General features: G+C 40.4%; 1 protein-coding gene across 3 annotated transcripts in view; it reads right to left on the bottom strand.

The window, feature by feature from the left end:
• The window catches only part of LOC125885762 (zeta-sarcoglycan), a 466598-nt gene that overhangs the window by 130198 nt on the left and 318307 nt on the right, over positions 1–18093 (bottom strand). For all 3 annotated transcript variants that reach the window (XM_049571525.1, XM_049571526.1, XM_049571524.1), the window contains exon 3: positions 12091–12192. In XM_049571525.1, the coding sequence (XP_049427482.1) occupies positions 12091–12192 (102 nt within the window). The remainder of the gene's footprint in view (positions 1–12090; positions 12193–18093) is intronic.

The raw sequence follows: 18093 nt of genomic DNA on the forward strand, positions 1-18093 counted from the left end.
AATGGCAGTTGCTGTTGTTCAGCATTTATAGATGTCCTCTGTGATGCTTGGTCTTTGTGGTGTTTGTCCTGCCCCTTTTCTACTGTGATTTGACAGCTGGTGACAGGGATGAACGTAGTGTTTAATCCAATGCTAAACATTTTTCAACTCTCATTTTTAACTGGAAAAACAGCTAAATAATCACAGAAGACATTCGGTGTTGGATTTATCACTATGGATTTATTTTCCTAAGTCCCAAAAAAGACAGAGCAGTTCAAGGCCGGATTATAAAGCTTCTGAAAGGGATACGATCACACCAGAACCCTTGTTGGAGAGGCAGGATAGCTAACGTTAGCTTCTGGGCTAAAAAAAGTACGTCTCTTTCTCTCACGTGCAGCATTACAGGGATACTTAGCGTTTTTAATGTTATGTTGTATATGTCATCATCAACCTCAAAGTTAATTTCTATAGTGTCCAATATGTCAGATTCTTCCCATTAGTCACGTTCAATGGCTAGTGGTGAGAAACACTCTCGCATGAAGCTCAGTTGGAAAAGCAATACAGTGCACAATTTATTTTTGAATAATATTACATTGGAGATGAGATTAATTTTTAACTTGAAGCATTCCACTTGCCTTAACACAAAGTTTACTTGCCCATGGCAAATCTTAATGTTGAGCCTGATTGGTTGAAGAGTAAGTAGAATTTCAATTGACCAAGATTTTCTTTGGCTGACTACAGCCCTATTGTTATGTCTGCAGCTACACCTTTCTTGTTGATCTCTACCACATTTATTTCAATATGATCCATCAATGCTCTGCACCCTGGATTTTCCATGGCAAATGTGAGTGAACTTGTCACAAATTACACGTATTGTCAGAAGGCGTGTAGTGTGCTGTGTACGGTATCCTCCAAGCAATGGCTTGTGATGTTTCTCCCAGGGCTGGCAGAGATTTTTGGCTTTATTCTGTGGCCACACTGTCATAGCTCCAGGTTCTGTGTCTATCAAAGCTTCCCTGGTGCCTCCAAATGCCTGTCGAGTACTCCACTGCCTTCCTGTTGCTGCCCGGTGCCTAGTAGTACTTCCTTGCCAGATCATCTATGTTGCCTGGCTGCCAAAAGCACAAGCTATACACCTGCCTGCTATCTGCTATGTGTTTGCTGGATGGTTGCATTAAAAATCCTCCCTACATTTTGCTGATGTTCTGCCTGAATGATTTTGTGTTTGATCATCTGACTCAAACCTGCTGCCTGATTCTGATATTATTAGTTTGCAGTGCTTAGCAAAATGAGATCAAATTATTTTGTACTGGTTCAGTTATCCTGTGGTTGTTTGACTACTGTAGATTTAATTTTTATACACTGCTGCATCTGCTGTGTTCCCTTCTATATGGGAAGGTATTCATCTGTCATCCATGCTTACTGGAGAATCAAGAGAAATTCATAGATTATGAAACGCAAGCAGCCAAGCACTAACTCTCACAGGTACTATGCATTAAAAAAATCTGAGCCAATTTTACAACAAATCCAAACACATTTGTGGCAAGATTTACTAGCAAATGTTGATGTATTTGACCTCACTCTCAAACATCCCGGTAATATCTTTTTACCTGCGAGGCAGGTAAAACAAAATAAAACAAGGCCATAATTAAACCGTTTGACCCTTCAAGCAGATAGGGAAATTAAGGCCACCATGTAAAAAATGTGAAAAACAACTCTGACTCTAAGAACATAAAAAACCAAAATTTGTTGAGGTGTTAAACCTGTCTTTATTCCACCAGTTAGTTTCTCTATCTCTATGTCTCCTCACCCTTCCTGTTTTCCTTTGTTTCTCTTTGCACTCTCACTTATCAGGTATTTAGACCTTTTCTCCACCTTTTTCTCCACCCTCTGACCTCTTTACTGCCTACAGACCTCTTTGCTTTATCGTTGTACCTTCACTTCCTCTCCAGAGTTATCTTTCTCTCTCCTGCACCCTGTCTTTTTCCCTCCCACCCAGCCAATCTAATTTCTCAGTGTGTCGTGGTTGTTGTTAGTGTGTGGTTTATGTGCAGAGTTCTGTATTTAGCTCTCTCCGGGAGTCACAATGTTCCATTTACCTATACCACAATGCACTGCTGGGGGATGGCCCCGATTATGCAAAATTTGGATATGTGTGTATGTGATATTTTTGAATAACGCATAATACAGCTGCGTGGGAGGGATGTCATCTTCATCTTCTCCTCCGTTCTCCTACATCTCAAATTTATTTTCTCAAAAATTTGATTAAAGAGAGCTTAAATGGTTCTTTTTTTTATTTTTTCTACAGCAATGTTTGTGCACTCTTGCTACTGAGACAGCAAACCATCATCCCAAGCAATCAGGTTTGTGACAAGGACCCTGGTAGGGTAGGTAAACCCATCTAACTTATCTTCAGCTTCCTCACCATTTGCACAACAAAGTTTATCTTTCGGAAATCTTAATGGCTGTGAATCTTGCTGTGTGGCATGAAACTGAGGTAAGTTCCAATGCGTATGAGGTATTTTCAGACAGCAGAAAATAGCAAATAGCATACATTCTGCATACATAGTTTGTCACCACATATTATTTTATGTATTGTTCTTTACCTTTTTGTACTTTTGAGTTCTTAATAACTTTGTGAAAATTTCATTAGGTGGAGGCTTTAAATAAGCCCTCTGTTTTTTTTTTTTTTGTTTGTTTTTGCCAGCCCTGCACTGTATTTCATTATTAATTTTTGTTGCCTTTTTTGTACTTAAAAAGTGCAAAAAAACCCCAAACAAACTATAAACTAAACTATTACAAAACAATCTTGTTTTGTGTTATTACAATTTTAGCAGAACACACTAATTAGTTGCCAGGTGTTAAAATCTGAGATGCCTAAAAATATCACATCAGCAATTGCCCTTCAGTGCAGAGTGTGCATGTTCTCCCCGAGTCAGCGTCAGTTTTCTCCAGGTGCTCCAGCTTCCTCCCACAGTCCAAAGACATGCAGGTTGGGGATAGGTTAATTGGTGACTCTAAATTAGCCATAGATGTGAATGTGAGTGTGAATGGTTGTCAGTCTCTACATGTCACCCTGTGATAGTCTGGCGACCTGTCCAGGGTGTACCCTGCCTCTCGCCCAACGTCAGGTGGGATAGGCTCCAGCCCCCCCTGCAACTACCAACAGGATAAGCTGTTACAGGAAATGAATGAATGAATGAATGAATGAATGAATGAACATCAGCAATTGCATGGATTGTTAAAACAAACTCACAACATCAGCCAAAGAAAGTTTAAAAAAAAAAACAAGTGTTGAATTTGGAAAGTTTCCTTTTTTGTCGTCGTAAGGGATCATAGAGTGAATGCAATAATGGCCTCTCAAGCGTAAAGATACGACAAGTAGTGAATTCAGGGGTGTTGAGTTATAACACTCAATCATCACACACAAAGCACACACACACAAACACTTTAGGTACCCCTCTAGCATCAGTTTTGGGTGGGTGGCATGTCAATTTTTCCTCACTCCATGCAGTCTTTTCAAAATAAACTTCTGTGTTCACAGAAAAAGGTTTTGTCACCAAAACTACATGGTTAGGTTCAGAAAAAGGATCATAGTTTGAATTAAAATAAGTACGTCTGTTTCATAACTTAAGTAAGATAACGAGTATGCCTCATGAAGTTTCACACTGGAAACAAAAGCTGGGCTCCTGGTTAAAAGTCCTGTCTTTGTTTGACCCATTCACCACACCCCCCCGCCCTACTTGGACTTTCTTGCTCTTTATACTAAGTCATTGTTGGAAATGGGTTTACATTATAATTTAACAAAAAAAGTCTCACACAGATGGTAAAGGTGCCTTGTGTGTCGAAATCAGATGCCGAAGGCCACTGACCAAGTGTATGTGACGCCCTGGGAATAAGAACGGGCTGACAGGAGAGATGTTAAAGGCTGTACATAAAAGTTAGGTAGGACCCTCTCATCCAATGTGTGGGAGACAGTCCCTGAGGGTCCCATAGAAAAGCTCAGGAAAGCAGGCCAGACAAACATTCACAAAACAAACCGGTTCGTCTTCATCAGACTTTTCTCTTAGAAAATCAAAAAAATACTGTTTGAAAACATTCCCTGTAAAGCATAAATCTCACCTTTGTGTAACTTGTCCAAGTATGTGTTCTAGTGCGGCGTCTTCTTCGCCTTGTTGAGGTGTGCCAAACTGTAATTGGCTCATCGTGGCTCCCTGAGGCCGGGAACCACAACAAACTTTAAGTTGTTGTTGTAGTTCTGCAATCTCGTTGTTTACCCCTACATCACTTATATCACCTTATTTACTGAAAAATGTGTGTCTGAAAAACAGATTTAACCTCTGTCTCCTCTTCACTGCATCAGGCATTAAAATCCTTCCTCTTCTCATCTCTCTCCCTCTTCTCTTCCCCCTTTCTTGTGCTGCTTCACTGTCTGTACTGATGCCTCAAACATGTATCAACATATTGTGTCTTTTCTCTCCCTTCTTTTCATTCTAGTATTCTGTCTGTCATTGCTTCCTGCCTTTGTAGGTTTCTCTTCCTCGTGCAATGTTTGGTCCATATCTCTATTTTCCACTTCACTATCACTCTCCATGCTGAAGTACTCTTATCTCCTCTAGTTATCCAGGCCCAAGGGATCCTCTTTAGATTGGTGAGTATGTTTGTGTCTCTCTTTTTTCAGATGTGTCTTGGCTAATGACATGGTATCATTTCAATGGGTTCTTGGTGTGTGTCCATGCAATTAGGTTTCTGGTTAAGCTGTAAGTCTATTCCCACCACAGTCCAGGCCAGTTTACCAAAAGCTTTTGGAGCCGACACTGCAAGATGACTGTGTTTATTTCATGGATCTATTTCTTTTATGTTTTCTCTGATGAAAAAGACAAATATCTTCTGACACTGTTTGTATGAGAGCTCAAGTAAAATCCAAGGACATATAAAGTGTAGTTAAGATTTCTAGTCACCACCTCTGCAGCAAGGTCATTTTTCCTGAACTGTAGCTAAAAGTTGACTTTCCCTTTGGTGAATCTGCATTTGTAACTTAGATCAAAGCAGAATTTAAAGGTTAAGGGTGCACGATAACTATCGGGCCGATAATTATCGGGCAGATAACAGGAAATTATACGTCATTCCGATAAGTCCAATATCAGGACGAATAGCCTCGATAACATGCGTTCAAGTGACGTCGGCATAATCAGAAAAACTCTTTCTGACTGGGAAAATTCAAGAATACCCCCTCATGTCTGAAAACAACTCATTAACTCGGTCATAATTTTGGTAGTTGCTGACTTGAATTGATATCCACAAATATTTTTCCACATTACACATCAGCAATAGAAACATGGACTTAAAAAGGCCGAAAGAACGACTAACAAACGTGGGAACGGGGAATTTCCGTCACACCGTGAATGCAGCACAACGAGCACAAAGCACAGCGTCAGCGTGCTTACGTTTGAAAACAGAGAATATGGCGTCGATTGTGTGGGACTTCTTCAAAGTTTCCGAACAAGACAGTTCGCTGGTTATTTGTAACAAATGTTCCAGGCAAGTTCCACGAGGAGGGAAAAGTAGCACGAGCTTCAATACTTCAAACATGATCAGTCACCTGAAACATACCCATCACTTCAACGGAGTATTGAAAGCATATGAGGACGCCGGGCTGCTAAAGACGCTAGCAACTTAAAGCCAGCCGCAAAGCAGCCACCGGGACTTACACACATCGGCAAGGCTTTCAAAAAATCCAAGAAATTTGCCAGAAATGACCCATGGGCTAAGGCTATTGAAGATTTAGTCATAGAAATGATGGCGCTTGACGACCAGCCCTTCACCCTCGTTGAGGACAGAGGCTTTTCTCGTCTGATTAATCACTTGGAGCCACGGTTTACAGTGCCGAGCTGCCGCTACTTTTCTGATGTGTGCCTTCCAGCTAAGTATGATGCGATCACCAAATGTATTCACACATTGATTGATAACAACGTGAAAGACATAAGCTTCACCATGGATATATGGACTTGTGATGTCAGCGCTGTAAGCATGATGAGTCTGACCGCACAGTGGTTAAATACAGACTTCAAACTATACAGAGCAGTGTTGCAGTCCCAGGAGCTGCCCGGCTCACACACAGGTACAATGATTCACCAGACTTTTGAAACTATGCTACAGCGGTGGAATATTAAGAAGGAGATGGTGCATGTTGTCTTACGAGATAATGTGCGTAATATGGAAAAGGCAATGAATGAGTGCGGTGTTGCAAGCCTGGGCTGCATGGCCCACTCTTTACAACTTGCTATGAACGAGGCTGTGTTAAGTCAAAGAGCTGTGTCTGACTGTTGGACATTTTAGACAGTCTCAAGTAGCGTCCTCCACCCTGAGGAAGTTACAAGAACGGCTGCAAGTGCCACAAACACGACTCCAACAAGACATAGCTATGCGATGGAACAGCACGTTTTACATGCTTAAGAGTCTAGTGGCACAGAAGCAAGCTATTGCAGCATATGCAGCTGGACACCATTTGCCCGCAACACTCAACGCCCACCAATGGACCCTGGTCGAAAACATGCTGACCATCCTCAATCCAGGTGAACAGCTGACTAGAAACATCAGCAAGGCCACAGCTGCAGATGTTATCCCCTCCATCCAAGCTTTGACGTGTCTGCTTAAGCAAACTCTTCCAACAGACCAAGGAGTGAAGACATCAAAGGACACCCTGTTAAATGCAGTGCAATCACGTTTTGGTCACATCGAGGAGCAGCACCTGTACTATCTGGCAACAATACTGGACCCAAGGTATAAGGACCGCTACTTCACCCTCGTATCAAAACGGCAAGCAACAGGTATGCTGCGGGAAAAGTTGCTGGAGGAGACTGATGGTGCCACAGCTGGCACTCCCCAGCCAGAGGAGCCACCAGAAAAGAGGAGCAGGGAAGACGGGAATAACTCATTGTTGGGAATGTTTGAGGCAATACTGGAAGAAAACACTGAAGCTGCCATTCACCAGGAAGACAGCAGAGTGGATGCAGAAGTAAGTGTATAGATTTAACATTTTCTGAAGGCACAACTTATAACTCGCGTTAATGGTCAGAACACCATCATAATAAGATTGTATTTTTCTGTATTTTTTTTGTATTTTTGCTGTTTTGTTAACTTTTAGCTCCAGTCATATCTGTCGGAGCCAACGCTTCACGTGAGCCGTTGCCCACTGGAATACTGGAGGAGCAACCAGTCCCGTTTTGAGTGCATGGCCCAGCTTGCTCGGAAATATCTGTCAGCGCCTTGCACTAGCGTTGACAGCGAGCACTTGTTTTCTGCTGCTGGACACGTGATGACCGAGGAAAGAAACAGACTTGCATGCGAAAAGGCGGAGATGCTGCTTTTCATTAAAAAAAAATCTTCCCCTGATCCATCAAGAGGTAGAAGGGTAGATAAATAGTTCCCCTCTAAGTCTTAAAGGAACCAAAAGTTTGAGTGTTGAGAATACAGTGCGATACCAGGTCAGAACCCTCTCTCTTTTTCTCTCTCTCACACACAGACACGCACTCTCTCTCTCGCACACACACCTTTCAGTTTGTTTACATAGAAAAGTCTAACTTGTCAGTATTTTTTATTGTTATTGAGGAATGCACTTTCTTTAATTTGTTAACACAGACAAGTCTAACTTGTTCAGTGCATTATTATTGTTATTGAGGAATGCACTTTTTCAGTGTTTACAAAGAAATGTTTGAATCTAACTTGTGTCAGTGCAATAATTTTCTATCTATATTTATTTTTTTGAACTTCTTGAATGAACTGTCAGTAACTAATGCACCTTATTTAAATAAATACCTCTTCATTTAAAGAGTCAAAACTGTTTTGGTTTTGTTCATAGTATTGACGTCATGATCTTCGGTATATATTATGTGTTATCGGTTATCGGTTATCAGTTATCGGCCGTTAGGAGCTGAAAGTTATCGGTTATCGGTATTGGTTTAAAAGAAAAGTTATTGTGCATCCCTAGGTATTATCCGCAATATTACGCTGTCCCACTGCAGTGGGTCGGACAACGTTATCATCAGTAACCGCTGTATCAGTGTAGTGCAGAGCTGCCACAATTAGCTAGCCAGTGGAAAATGAAAGGAGGGACTCACACGCACTAACTTGCATGCTTGGGCTACAAAACATACAGAGGGACCATGACTTTCTTCTGTGCTCAAAACGTTATTTTGCCACTATATCTTTACAAAGCAGTAAGTTGTTTGCTGCTATACTAACACTCAAAATTTACCGTAAAACTTAAATTAATAGCCTGGGCTAGTATTTGCTAAAATCACAGAAATAACAGCCTATATATGGGACAGGCCTTTAATTCCTTTCACACAAAACTGTTGCTCAGTAAAGATCGGGGAATATAATCAAATTTTCTATTTAAGTCAATAAGAATATTTTTTTGTATAAAAATTAGGCTTCAGATTATATATCAGTTATGAATCATGAATTATTCATTTGATCTAGCTCCAACAGACAGCGCATCAGAGAGAGAGAGAGAGAGAGAGAGAGAGAGAGAGAGAGAGAGAGAGAGAGAGAGAGAGAGAGAGGGAGTCTCTCTCTCTCTATAATATTCTAGAGGAATATTACACATGGCACACTGACACAACACCACTTTATCCTGTTAAAACAATACTCCTATTTGTCAAAATGTGTAGCCACACTGGGCTAGTGAAAGGGACTGGGCGTTTACTTAGGACTAGACTTTTAATTGAAGTTTTATGGTGATATACAGAACCTTTAAGGAGCATAAAATATCAGAAAAGGGTGCTTCACTTAAGCAGCTGTCCAGGACCATGAGACGATGGCCCTGATCAGGACTAATCTCAGCCGTAACTTTGGCCAGGTGCAGAGTTACTGCCTCTGTGTTTTCTATGTGCCTATGAAAGGTTTTGCTGTGCTTAGTTTGGTGCTCTGAATTGTGATAAATACAAATGTGTGTGTTGTCCACTAGGTAACAAATGATGTGAGGTGCAAAAACATTTGCATTTTAGAGAATTAACTGTGCTAATTTCCCTTTTCACAACCCTGATTTTTCTATATCTTCTTCTTCCCCCCTTTTCTTCTCTATGGTACTGTCTTTCAATGCCCCATCTCTCTACAGTATTTCTTCACAAAACAAGCAGTAGACTATCGTGTCCTCGGGAAGTTCAATGGATACTTCTGATTCAGCATGCTCCCACCCCAATTCAACCACACTTCACAGTAAAAGTGCAGCGACTGTCAATATCAAAATAAGAGCATGCCTGCTGTTTAGAAAATGTGAGGGCGACCTGCTGTTTGCTTTCATGTAAGAAGATAAGCTCTGCCTCATACACACACTCAAATGCTCTCAAACTTGCACATACACAAATATGCACTGGTTTCCACACAGGCACCAAACTTCAATATCTGCTCACAATAAAGTAAAAAAATGAAGTTTGGAAAGCAAAATATCAATAGATACTTAGACAGGCACATGCAACCCTCGCACAAATTTTCACACAGACCCAAAAACACAATGGCTGACAATCACACTTGACGGATACACACATACAGTATACAAAGACAGACAAGCGCACACTCGAGCTGTTATCACACAGCATAAAAGCACAATGTGATAAAAAAAGAGTAGTTTCTCATCTTTTTGTGTGCCACTCTTCCATCACTGTAACTACAGTGTAGACCTACCACAGAGGTTTCTATTCATAGATTTACTGGAACTATTACTTATGGTTTACTATCTAGCACTTACGCTCCCGTCTGTCTTGTATTTAATAGTTTTTAGCAAATTTATTGTCACATCTTCAAGTTGTCTGAAGCAATGGTTTGGTTCTGTCCATGTTTTCAGGTGAGCAGTGCAGAGATCAGCCTCAACTTTATTTGGGTGAATATAGGCATTGCAATGGGGTTAGATCACCAGCTGTCCATCATGACGCTGTTTCCAACATTAAAAAACCTAGGTATCCATAAACATCTATAAAAACGTGGTCAGCAACAACCTTCACTACCATCATTATCATCACCATTGTCATTGTCATCATCAATCATCACATAATTACAACAACAATAACAACCAGCCAAGAGAGCAGCCTCAGTACTGAGGTGGACTCTTCCTCTGCCCTGCATTCAAGAGAGAAATGGCAGTAGGGAATGAAGGAGTTCTTAAACCTGTTCCTCTTAACAGGGGGAGATGATCTGCATGACATAAAAATGAAAGTTTCTGAAGACACTTTGTGGTGATCAGATGTGACACACATTCACACAACCCTACTGTTGTGTCATGTTATTCTCAGTTGAATAATGTAATAGTTTAAAGCCAGAGAGTTGCATTTGATTCACTGTCATCTGGAAAGAAATTCAATGTGATGCGACTGCTTCATGTTTAATTATGTTGATGTGAGTGTGATCTAAATTTATGTCCCACTGGAAATACCTGTGTAGTGAGAGGCACTTCCTACATGGGAATACCATTAAAATCCACTTTCAGATGATGGATAGTAAGATGGGAATGAGGATATTGGCTCCAATTTCTCTGAAATTAGTGATATGAACACATCCTCCAATCACTGTAACCTGTTACTGCTGGAGTGCTCATTAGTTTTAAATTAATTCATTTGGTTTTAACAAGGATAGAGGGTGCCACATGCTGTATGATTGCTGTATGATTTGTCAGTACCTCCAGGATGTTGTGATCGCAACAATTAACACAAATTCAACCAATCTCTGAGATTTCTACATGACCTTGCAACTTTGTCCAACCACTGCAGCTCTTCTAAAACAGGTAAAATCTTATTTCATTGTAGATCTCTGTACAGTATATTGATTGGCTGAGGCCCTCCTTGCCCACATCTCTCTTTTTATAATGAGCCTACTGCTGCACTTGGGTCAGAGTGACACACATTGATAGGTATAACTGTTAGCATCAAACAGTACCCTTCATTTATTAATGAGTTTTTACAACAGAGTTGAGCCATTTTGGTGTTGGTGTGAGATTGTTGGGACAGTTTATGGCTCAATGTTTGTTGCTACCGCTGTGTGAGCTTTGAACACGTAAGACCCTTTCACCTCCCTACCATCAGATATACATTTTAATTCTGTAGGAAACACTGAATGCTTATAATAATATGCTCATCAATCAAGCATTTTGAGCGGCAACTATCAGAAAACCAATCCCCCAAAGCCCTAGAGGGACTGATTTGTTATTTTTGGTTTCATAAAAAAGTTGGTCCAAAGACAGGAGGGATAGAACTTTTACAAGAAATGTCAGATTTCGATATTACACACATTTCTCTTCACCCTTTTTTTTAGTTTTACAATAATGGAAAACAAAACCACACCTGAGTGGTGGACTACATCTTTCATAAATTTGCTGTCTATCAATTGTCAGATACCGTTCTATCCTACTCCCACGCCATTAATCTCTTGCTGTGCAACTGAAATTCCACTCCCCGCCACAATACACACACACACACACACCCACACACAATGTGTTTGTGAGAGCATGAGCACAATTACACCCCTCACTCTGCTCACTACTCATACATATGAACACATATATGCACAAAATCAAGCACACACACACACACACACACACACACACACACACACACACACACACACACAGTGTCTCATGGATTGTCCTATATAGAGTGACATAGTGTCTGTGTTGCCTCAGATGACGGGATCAATGATGATTCTGTGTGATGAATGGTGATATGGAAGTGTGCCGGATTATATGCAGTGCCATAGTGTGTCACATACATGACAAATAGACCCTGACTGCTGGGGACAACATCTAATTTCTGTTCATTATAGGGGTTGGAGTGTAGGTGCTCACACACACACACACACACACACACACACACACACGTGTACATCCTCACCACAAAACTTTACAGAGAATTCATGCAATATTCAGTACAACACATACTGAAAAAATAAAAGCAGTTTAACATGAAGAGACTGACTGATTGAACTGATTGAAGGATAACTATGATGATCCATGGGTATTTTGTTCCATATCACAGCATGGCCTTCTTATGAGCTATAGAAGCTACAGAAGCACACACAAACACACACACAAACACACAAACACATATCAACTTATCTTACCCTGCGAGACTGGATCTCTTTGACGTATAGAGGCAATAAGAATTCGGACACTCCCTCCAATCTGACACCTTCCTTGGTCACCCGCAGATTGCCCATGCCATCCTGAAAAGATGGAGATACATGCAGAGACAGACAGAGAGCACATTGGTGTTATTCACACAATAAATGACGAGTCAAGTGGAAACAGTCAAAATGATTTTGCCCGCAAATAGTTTCCTCATTTCTACGGAGTCAGAGAATCCACTGATTTGCTCTGCTCATCTATATTCTGATGAGTTTTCTGTAAGTCATATTTAGAAATGATTCAAAAATATATAACTGCATGAATATTATTACATTGCTGATACTTACAGACGAGGCAGAAAACACCGGTAAGACACAGTTGCGATGTTAATCAGTTATTCACTCAAGTACACCTGAGGTTGCAGGTGAAACAGACTTGGAATCAGTTATAGAAGAAGATACATTATGATTAATATATCTCTGGGGTTTTGTACAGCCTAAAATACATTTTGCAAGTTCTACTCCTGTGTGTGTCTGTGTGCGTGTGTGTGCATTAAATACTCAGTTGTTTTGTTTTTTTTTTCAAGCCAAACACATGTTAAAAAATATCCCGTTTGAGTGCTTTTATAACAATATCCATCTTTTTTCTTCCCATGTAAAATGATAACCCATCTTGAACCCAGGTGTGTGTATGTGTGTGTAAATATATGTCTTTATGCAAATAATTACCCAATCAAATGTTATTTGGGACAAACAGCTAACCCTGTCCGTCAAATAAAGCCACACTTGACCATAAGCTTACGTCATGGGTCGGAGTTGTGTATTTGAATGTTAGTTGAAAAATGTACTCATTTAATCTGTCATTGTAACCATCAATGTGTGGGTGAAGGCCAACAGCCCCTTACAGCTCTGTATAGCTGCGTTTCCACCAAACACTTTCCATATAGTATCCTCAGAACCGGATGTAACCTGTACAGAAACGTGTCTAAACTGTAGAACTAGTGTTTTTTTTTACACTGCAGACAGGGGTTTTAAATGTAGGCAGGGTTAGCAGATGGTGATACAGTAGCCTTCCTCTTCACTGATGATGCGGAAGAACAGCTGCACCTCGCCGATCCTACGTGGAGTGGGGTTTTATGTCATTTTCAGCACAATAAGAACAGGCTTGAGTGTTTGGAGCAGAACAGGGGTGTAGTGCAAAGAAACAATGTTCTGCTGCCTCTCTATGTGAGGAAAAGCAGTTTGCATATTCCCGATTAAGCACTTAAAGCAACCATCACTAAAGTGTATGTCATGTAAGAGAGCCAATGAAAACAAGCAAACATGCAAAATTTCACCTTGAAAAAGTTGCTGATAGCTGCCTACGGTAAACTTTACAGTGGATTTTATTATATCTTCTAAGTCTATAGCTTGCTAACTGTTAACTGGTAAAGATGAACAGGCAGCAAAATATCCTTTCATTTTACAGTTACTGTTGACTAATGTGTGTAAACTTGCCACTGTAGGAACAATAGTTACAGTTCACTGTGGTCCTTCTGACCAATTAACAGACTGTAGTATTTCTAGCTCCAACTTTCAGTATCAGATTAGTGTACTAGGTTCTCTCAACAGAGGGGTGACAAAAAACGGTACAGAATGGAACGGTTCTGTTGGTACCATCCGCAGCTTTGAACAACGAAAACGCAAAAATAAAATTTCCAATGTGTAACTAACTGATCTGAACCTGACTACCTGCTGGAAACAAGGCTTATCTCATCACAGCTCTGTATCATTTCACTGTGACTTTTAAGATAAAAATTTGTAAGTGCTACCTGGAATTGAAGCCAATTACAAAGTACAATTATAAAGTAAAAGTAAATTAAATTAAAATGACAGAACCAGAGTAAGGACACAAAGTTGTCAAAACTCAACCCATCAGAGTATTGACCCATCAAAAGTGGCTTCATTTCAGAAAATTTAATTTTGGAACAATTTTACTGCTGTCTGTCCAATTCACATCTTACAGTAAGAAAATACAAAACGAATGGCGTTCCTCTTGCAAATGTGCCTTAACTAAATGTTGTCTTTAAGACATCTACACTATTTAATGTCTTAGGTTTAGACCATTCGAGACAGAGTTCAGAGCTTTTAAGGACCTCCAGATACTCAGCACTAGTTTTTTTTTTTTTTTTTTTTTAAGATATTTTTGGGCATTTTTAGCCTTTATTTGACAGGACACACAAGCGTGAAGGGGGGAGAGAGAGAGAGGGAGTGACATGGAGCATGGCCGCAGGCTGGAGTTGAACCCGGGCCGCTGCGGCAACAGCCTTGTACATGGGGTGCCTGCTCTACCACTATGCCACCAATGCCCCGACTCAGCAGTAGTTAAAATGAGTCACTGATGAGCAGTGTTATATTGACCCATTGGTAGCTTTGTCACCTTCTATCTATGCCAATCCTCAATGCCTATGTGCAGTTTCACATAGATTGACCACGTCAGTAAGTAGAAAAATGTGGGACAGATAGAATGACACACTAAGGGCCGAATTCACAAAGAATGAACTGCGGCCACTGATAGCACCTTGAATTGCACTTCACTTGCACCCGCAGTTTGCTCCGTCTTAACGTCCTATTCACAAAGGATATTGCGCTAATGATATACCAGCGCAAAGATGCCCACAAAGTTTGGCAGCTGAGTGCAGTTTGCCCCTGATTTGCCCCTGACTGCAATTAGCCACATGGCAAAGTATAAATGCTGGCTTTGCACCAAGAACACTGTGGCAGAACAATGGCAGACTTTGTCTGGCAAAGTACTGAAAACTGTATCGGCCTACCCTCATGTAGTGATGTCTGCTGGTGAGTCAGTCTAACAGTGTCGGATGGGTTGAGGCTGTGGATTTGACCAAGTTTGACCACTTTATCACTATTCCCTCTCACTTGTAGCTGTTTTTTCGTTATCTTTTGAATTTAATATGAATTATGGAACCGTTTTTGTTCACGTTTGTTTCCCCCGTTTCGTAAAATAAATTACTTAAAGTTGCTTTTGAAGTGTGTGACAGAAGTGCGTTTTGAGAATGACTGCAGACTGTCACCTGTTCAACGCATAAATATCTTCGGATGCCATTAAAGTAATAATAATAATGTAATAATAATAATATAATATAATAATAATGTCAAAATATTATTTACAGACTGATTTAACAGACGATCACTGCTGCCACGATCACTGGAAAGTCTGGGCGAGAGGCTTCCACACAGGAGCGCCCAGTTTGCACCAGCTTTCTAAAGACGTTATTTACTTCACTCAAACTGCGTGTGGCTATTAGCGCTGGTGTTAGTGAATTAGACGTTGTTTATCAATGAGGCTCATTTGCATAGAAAGGGGCAATTTTTATGCCAAATATATGCATATTACCTCATTTAAATACGTGCAAATAACACCAGAGCACCGAGACGCAATCTGCTTGGCAGCGCAGTTAGTGGAGCATTTCACCATCTGTGCGTGCTTTGTGAATTAGACGGTATCTGTTTGCTCCATTTTTACCGGTCTCCGTGATTATGTACAGCATACCATACCATGACTTAGTCATACCAAAAATTACAAAAAAACCCCCAAACATTTGGCCACAGGGGGAGCCACAGCGATCGGTCGCATTTTAGCCATTTTTAAGCATTTTTCTGTTGTTATAGCGCCACCCAGTTGCCAATTAGAGTTAAACTTCTCCATTCACCTTGAGGCGTCCTGTTCTACATATCTACCAAGTGTAATAAAAATCGATATGGCAGCTAGGCCTAGATAAGAAATTAGCTCTCTAGCGCCCCCATTTTGTTTGATGGGGTCAATAATGGAGGGGTCCCCTCAGATTATGTGTGGTCATATGCCTACAAAGTTGCGTGGTGATCAGTGAAACCCTTGAGATGTTATACACCTTTATGTGATGAGCCACGCCCTCTTCAATATTCATTGCCTTGTAGAAGCTCAGTTTTAGTTAGTTTTCCAACTTTTGCCAAGAGGGAACTTTAGATATTGGTCCCTAGATTATGGTCACCGAGTTTCATGCAGATCGGTCAAACTTCCTAGGAAGAGATTGATTTTAAGTGTTTTTCAAAAAATTCAAAATGGCAGAAAATCTATATAACCGGAAGTTATACGACATACGGGGCATGAGATATGCCCATTCAAAGTTTGCAATTTCAATCGGTTGCTAGAGCGCCCCCCTTTGGCCAATTGACATAATATTGCTTCATTCGCATCCTTCCATGACCCTCTACCACTGTGCCAAATTCTACATAGATTGACCAAGTCAGTCAGGAGAAAAACGTGGAACAGACACACAGATACACCCACAGACAGAGTTTTTGTCATTATATAGTAAGATAAGATGAGAGATGGAAACATCAGGTATCCACACAGGTCTGCTTCATCCACAGTCAGATCCTTTTTCACAGAGAACATTCTTAACCGTCTACGAATATATTTTTTATGTAAGCATGTGATTATTAATATATATATATTCCACATCAAAGAGTATCATACAACAACCACTCAAAGAAAAAAAACAAAACAGAAAGGACAGGCAACAGGAGGAAAATAACAAGTTACACTTGATGTACATGTTGTGCTTGCTTTGATATCATTCAGCCACAACATATCCCAGGGGTCTTAGCCATCGGCACACTGTCAAAGCCTCATTAGAGCTGTAGTTTTGAAATCCTAACACAATTGCTGTTGTATCTTTGTCAGGGTGCTGAAATTTTAGAAAACCATTTAGCCTACAATTCAGAGAGAAAAACCCCAGGAACACATTTCAGCTTGTCAGAAAGACAGATGTAAAAAAACCCTGCCGAGAAAACCAATTGAGTTACAGAAGAGACTGGAACAGGGGTTGGTTGGGGAAAGGGGGAGGATTTGGCTCTCAGCGGGGCGCCTCTTCAAACAAAGGTCAATGCACTAAAATCACAAATTACACAATTTGAAATAAAAGTCTTAGTTACATCAGACAAGTCTGAAGCTCTGACAGGTTTTACATATGAATTCATTTGTCTTTATTCTTTGGAGCTTTGGTCTCAATTTGCAATGACTCTGAATTATTAACAAATATTCTTCATTTCCTTATTCATCAACACTCAAAGTAACCAAAATGAAAAAAGTGTGATGGTGAGGACTGAAACTGGTTTATTCTTTATCTTTCTCTCAGCCTCATTGGATCACTGAATGGTCAAAAAAATACATGTTTAGACTAGAGGTGTCAAAATAGCACGTTAATTTCGATGACTTTATCACAGAAAAATGTGTTAAAAAATTAACGCCGATTGATGGCATGGTGGCCTTTGACCTGGTGCGTCATTGAAGGCCACAGTGGCTTTGTCACATGATGAAAGCAGACGAGACGATGCTGCTTGGCCCTGTGAATCAAACATTTACATTTAGGATGCATTGTATGGTGGTACGTGATGTATGATGGGAAGTGTCTTGTGACTTTGTTTGTAATGTAACTTAATGTTGGAGGAGCCAAAGACAATTTTCCACTAAGGTGGACAATAAAGTTAATCTAATCTAATCTAATTCACACTGGCGCTATTTGGTACACTTTAAACAAACCCTGGTCCGCTTCCACGGATAGTTTGGTTCGTTTGGGTAGAAAAAAAACAAAGCCAACAGGGCGAAAATGTCTCGTGGGCAGAATGCATAAATTTGGTGTTGCTCCATTGCATTTGTGGTGACCAAGCCAGCTGAAGGGGATGGATTTCAGTTTTTTGTGGTAGAGGATAGGGGGACAATTTTGTCCAAAATCCAGCAGCTTTATGACAACTCTGCGAAAATTCATTTCAATTACAATTTTCAAAATAATTTCACAGCAAAAGTTGATGTATTCCATTAATTTAGATTTATTAATCACAGAGCATTTCATCAAATACTTAGTCACAAAAAAAATAAAGGAAAATTAAAATTCCAACCCTGCAGTTGTATGCCTCCACCAACCAGTCAAGTTGCATGCTAACATGTCTGTCCAGACTCAT

The sequence above is a fragment of the Epinephelus fuscoguttatus genome, linkage group LG3 (genome assembly GCF_011397635.1).
Source record: "Epinephelus fuscoguttatus linkage group LG3, E.fuscoguttatus.final_Chr_v1".
NCBI classification, from domain to species: Eukaryota; Metazoa; Chordata; class Actinopteri; order Perciformes; family Serranidae; genus Epinephelus; species Epinephelus fuscoguttatus.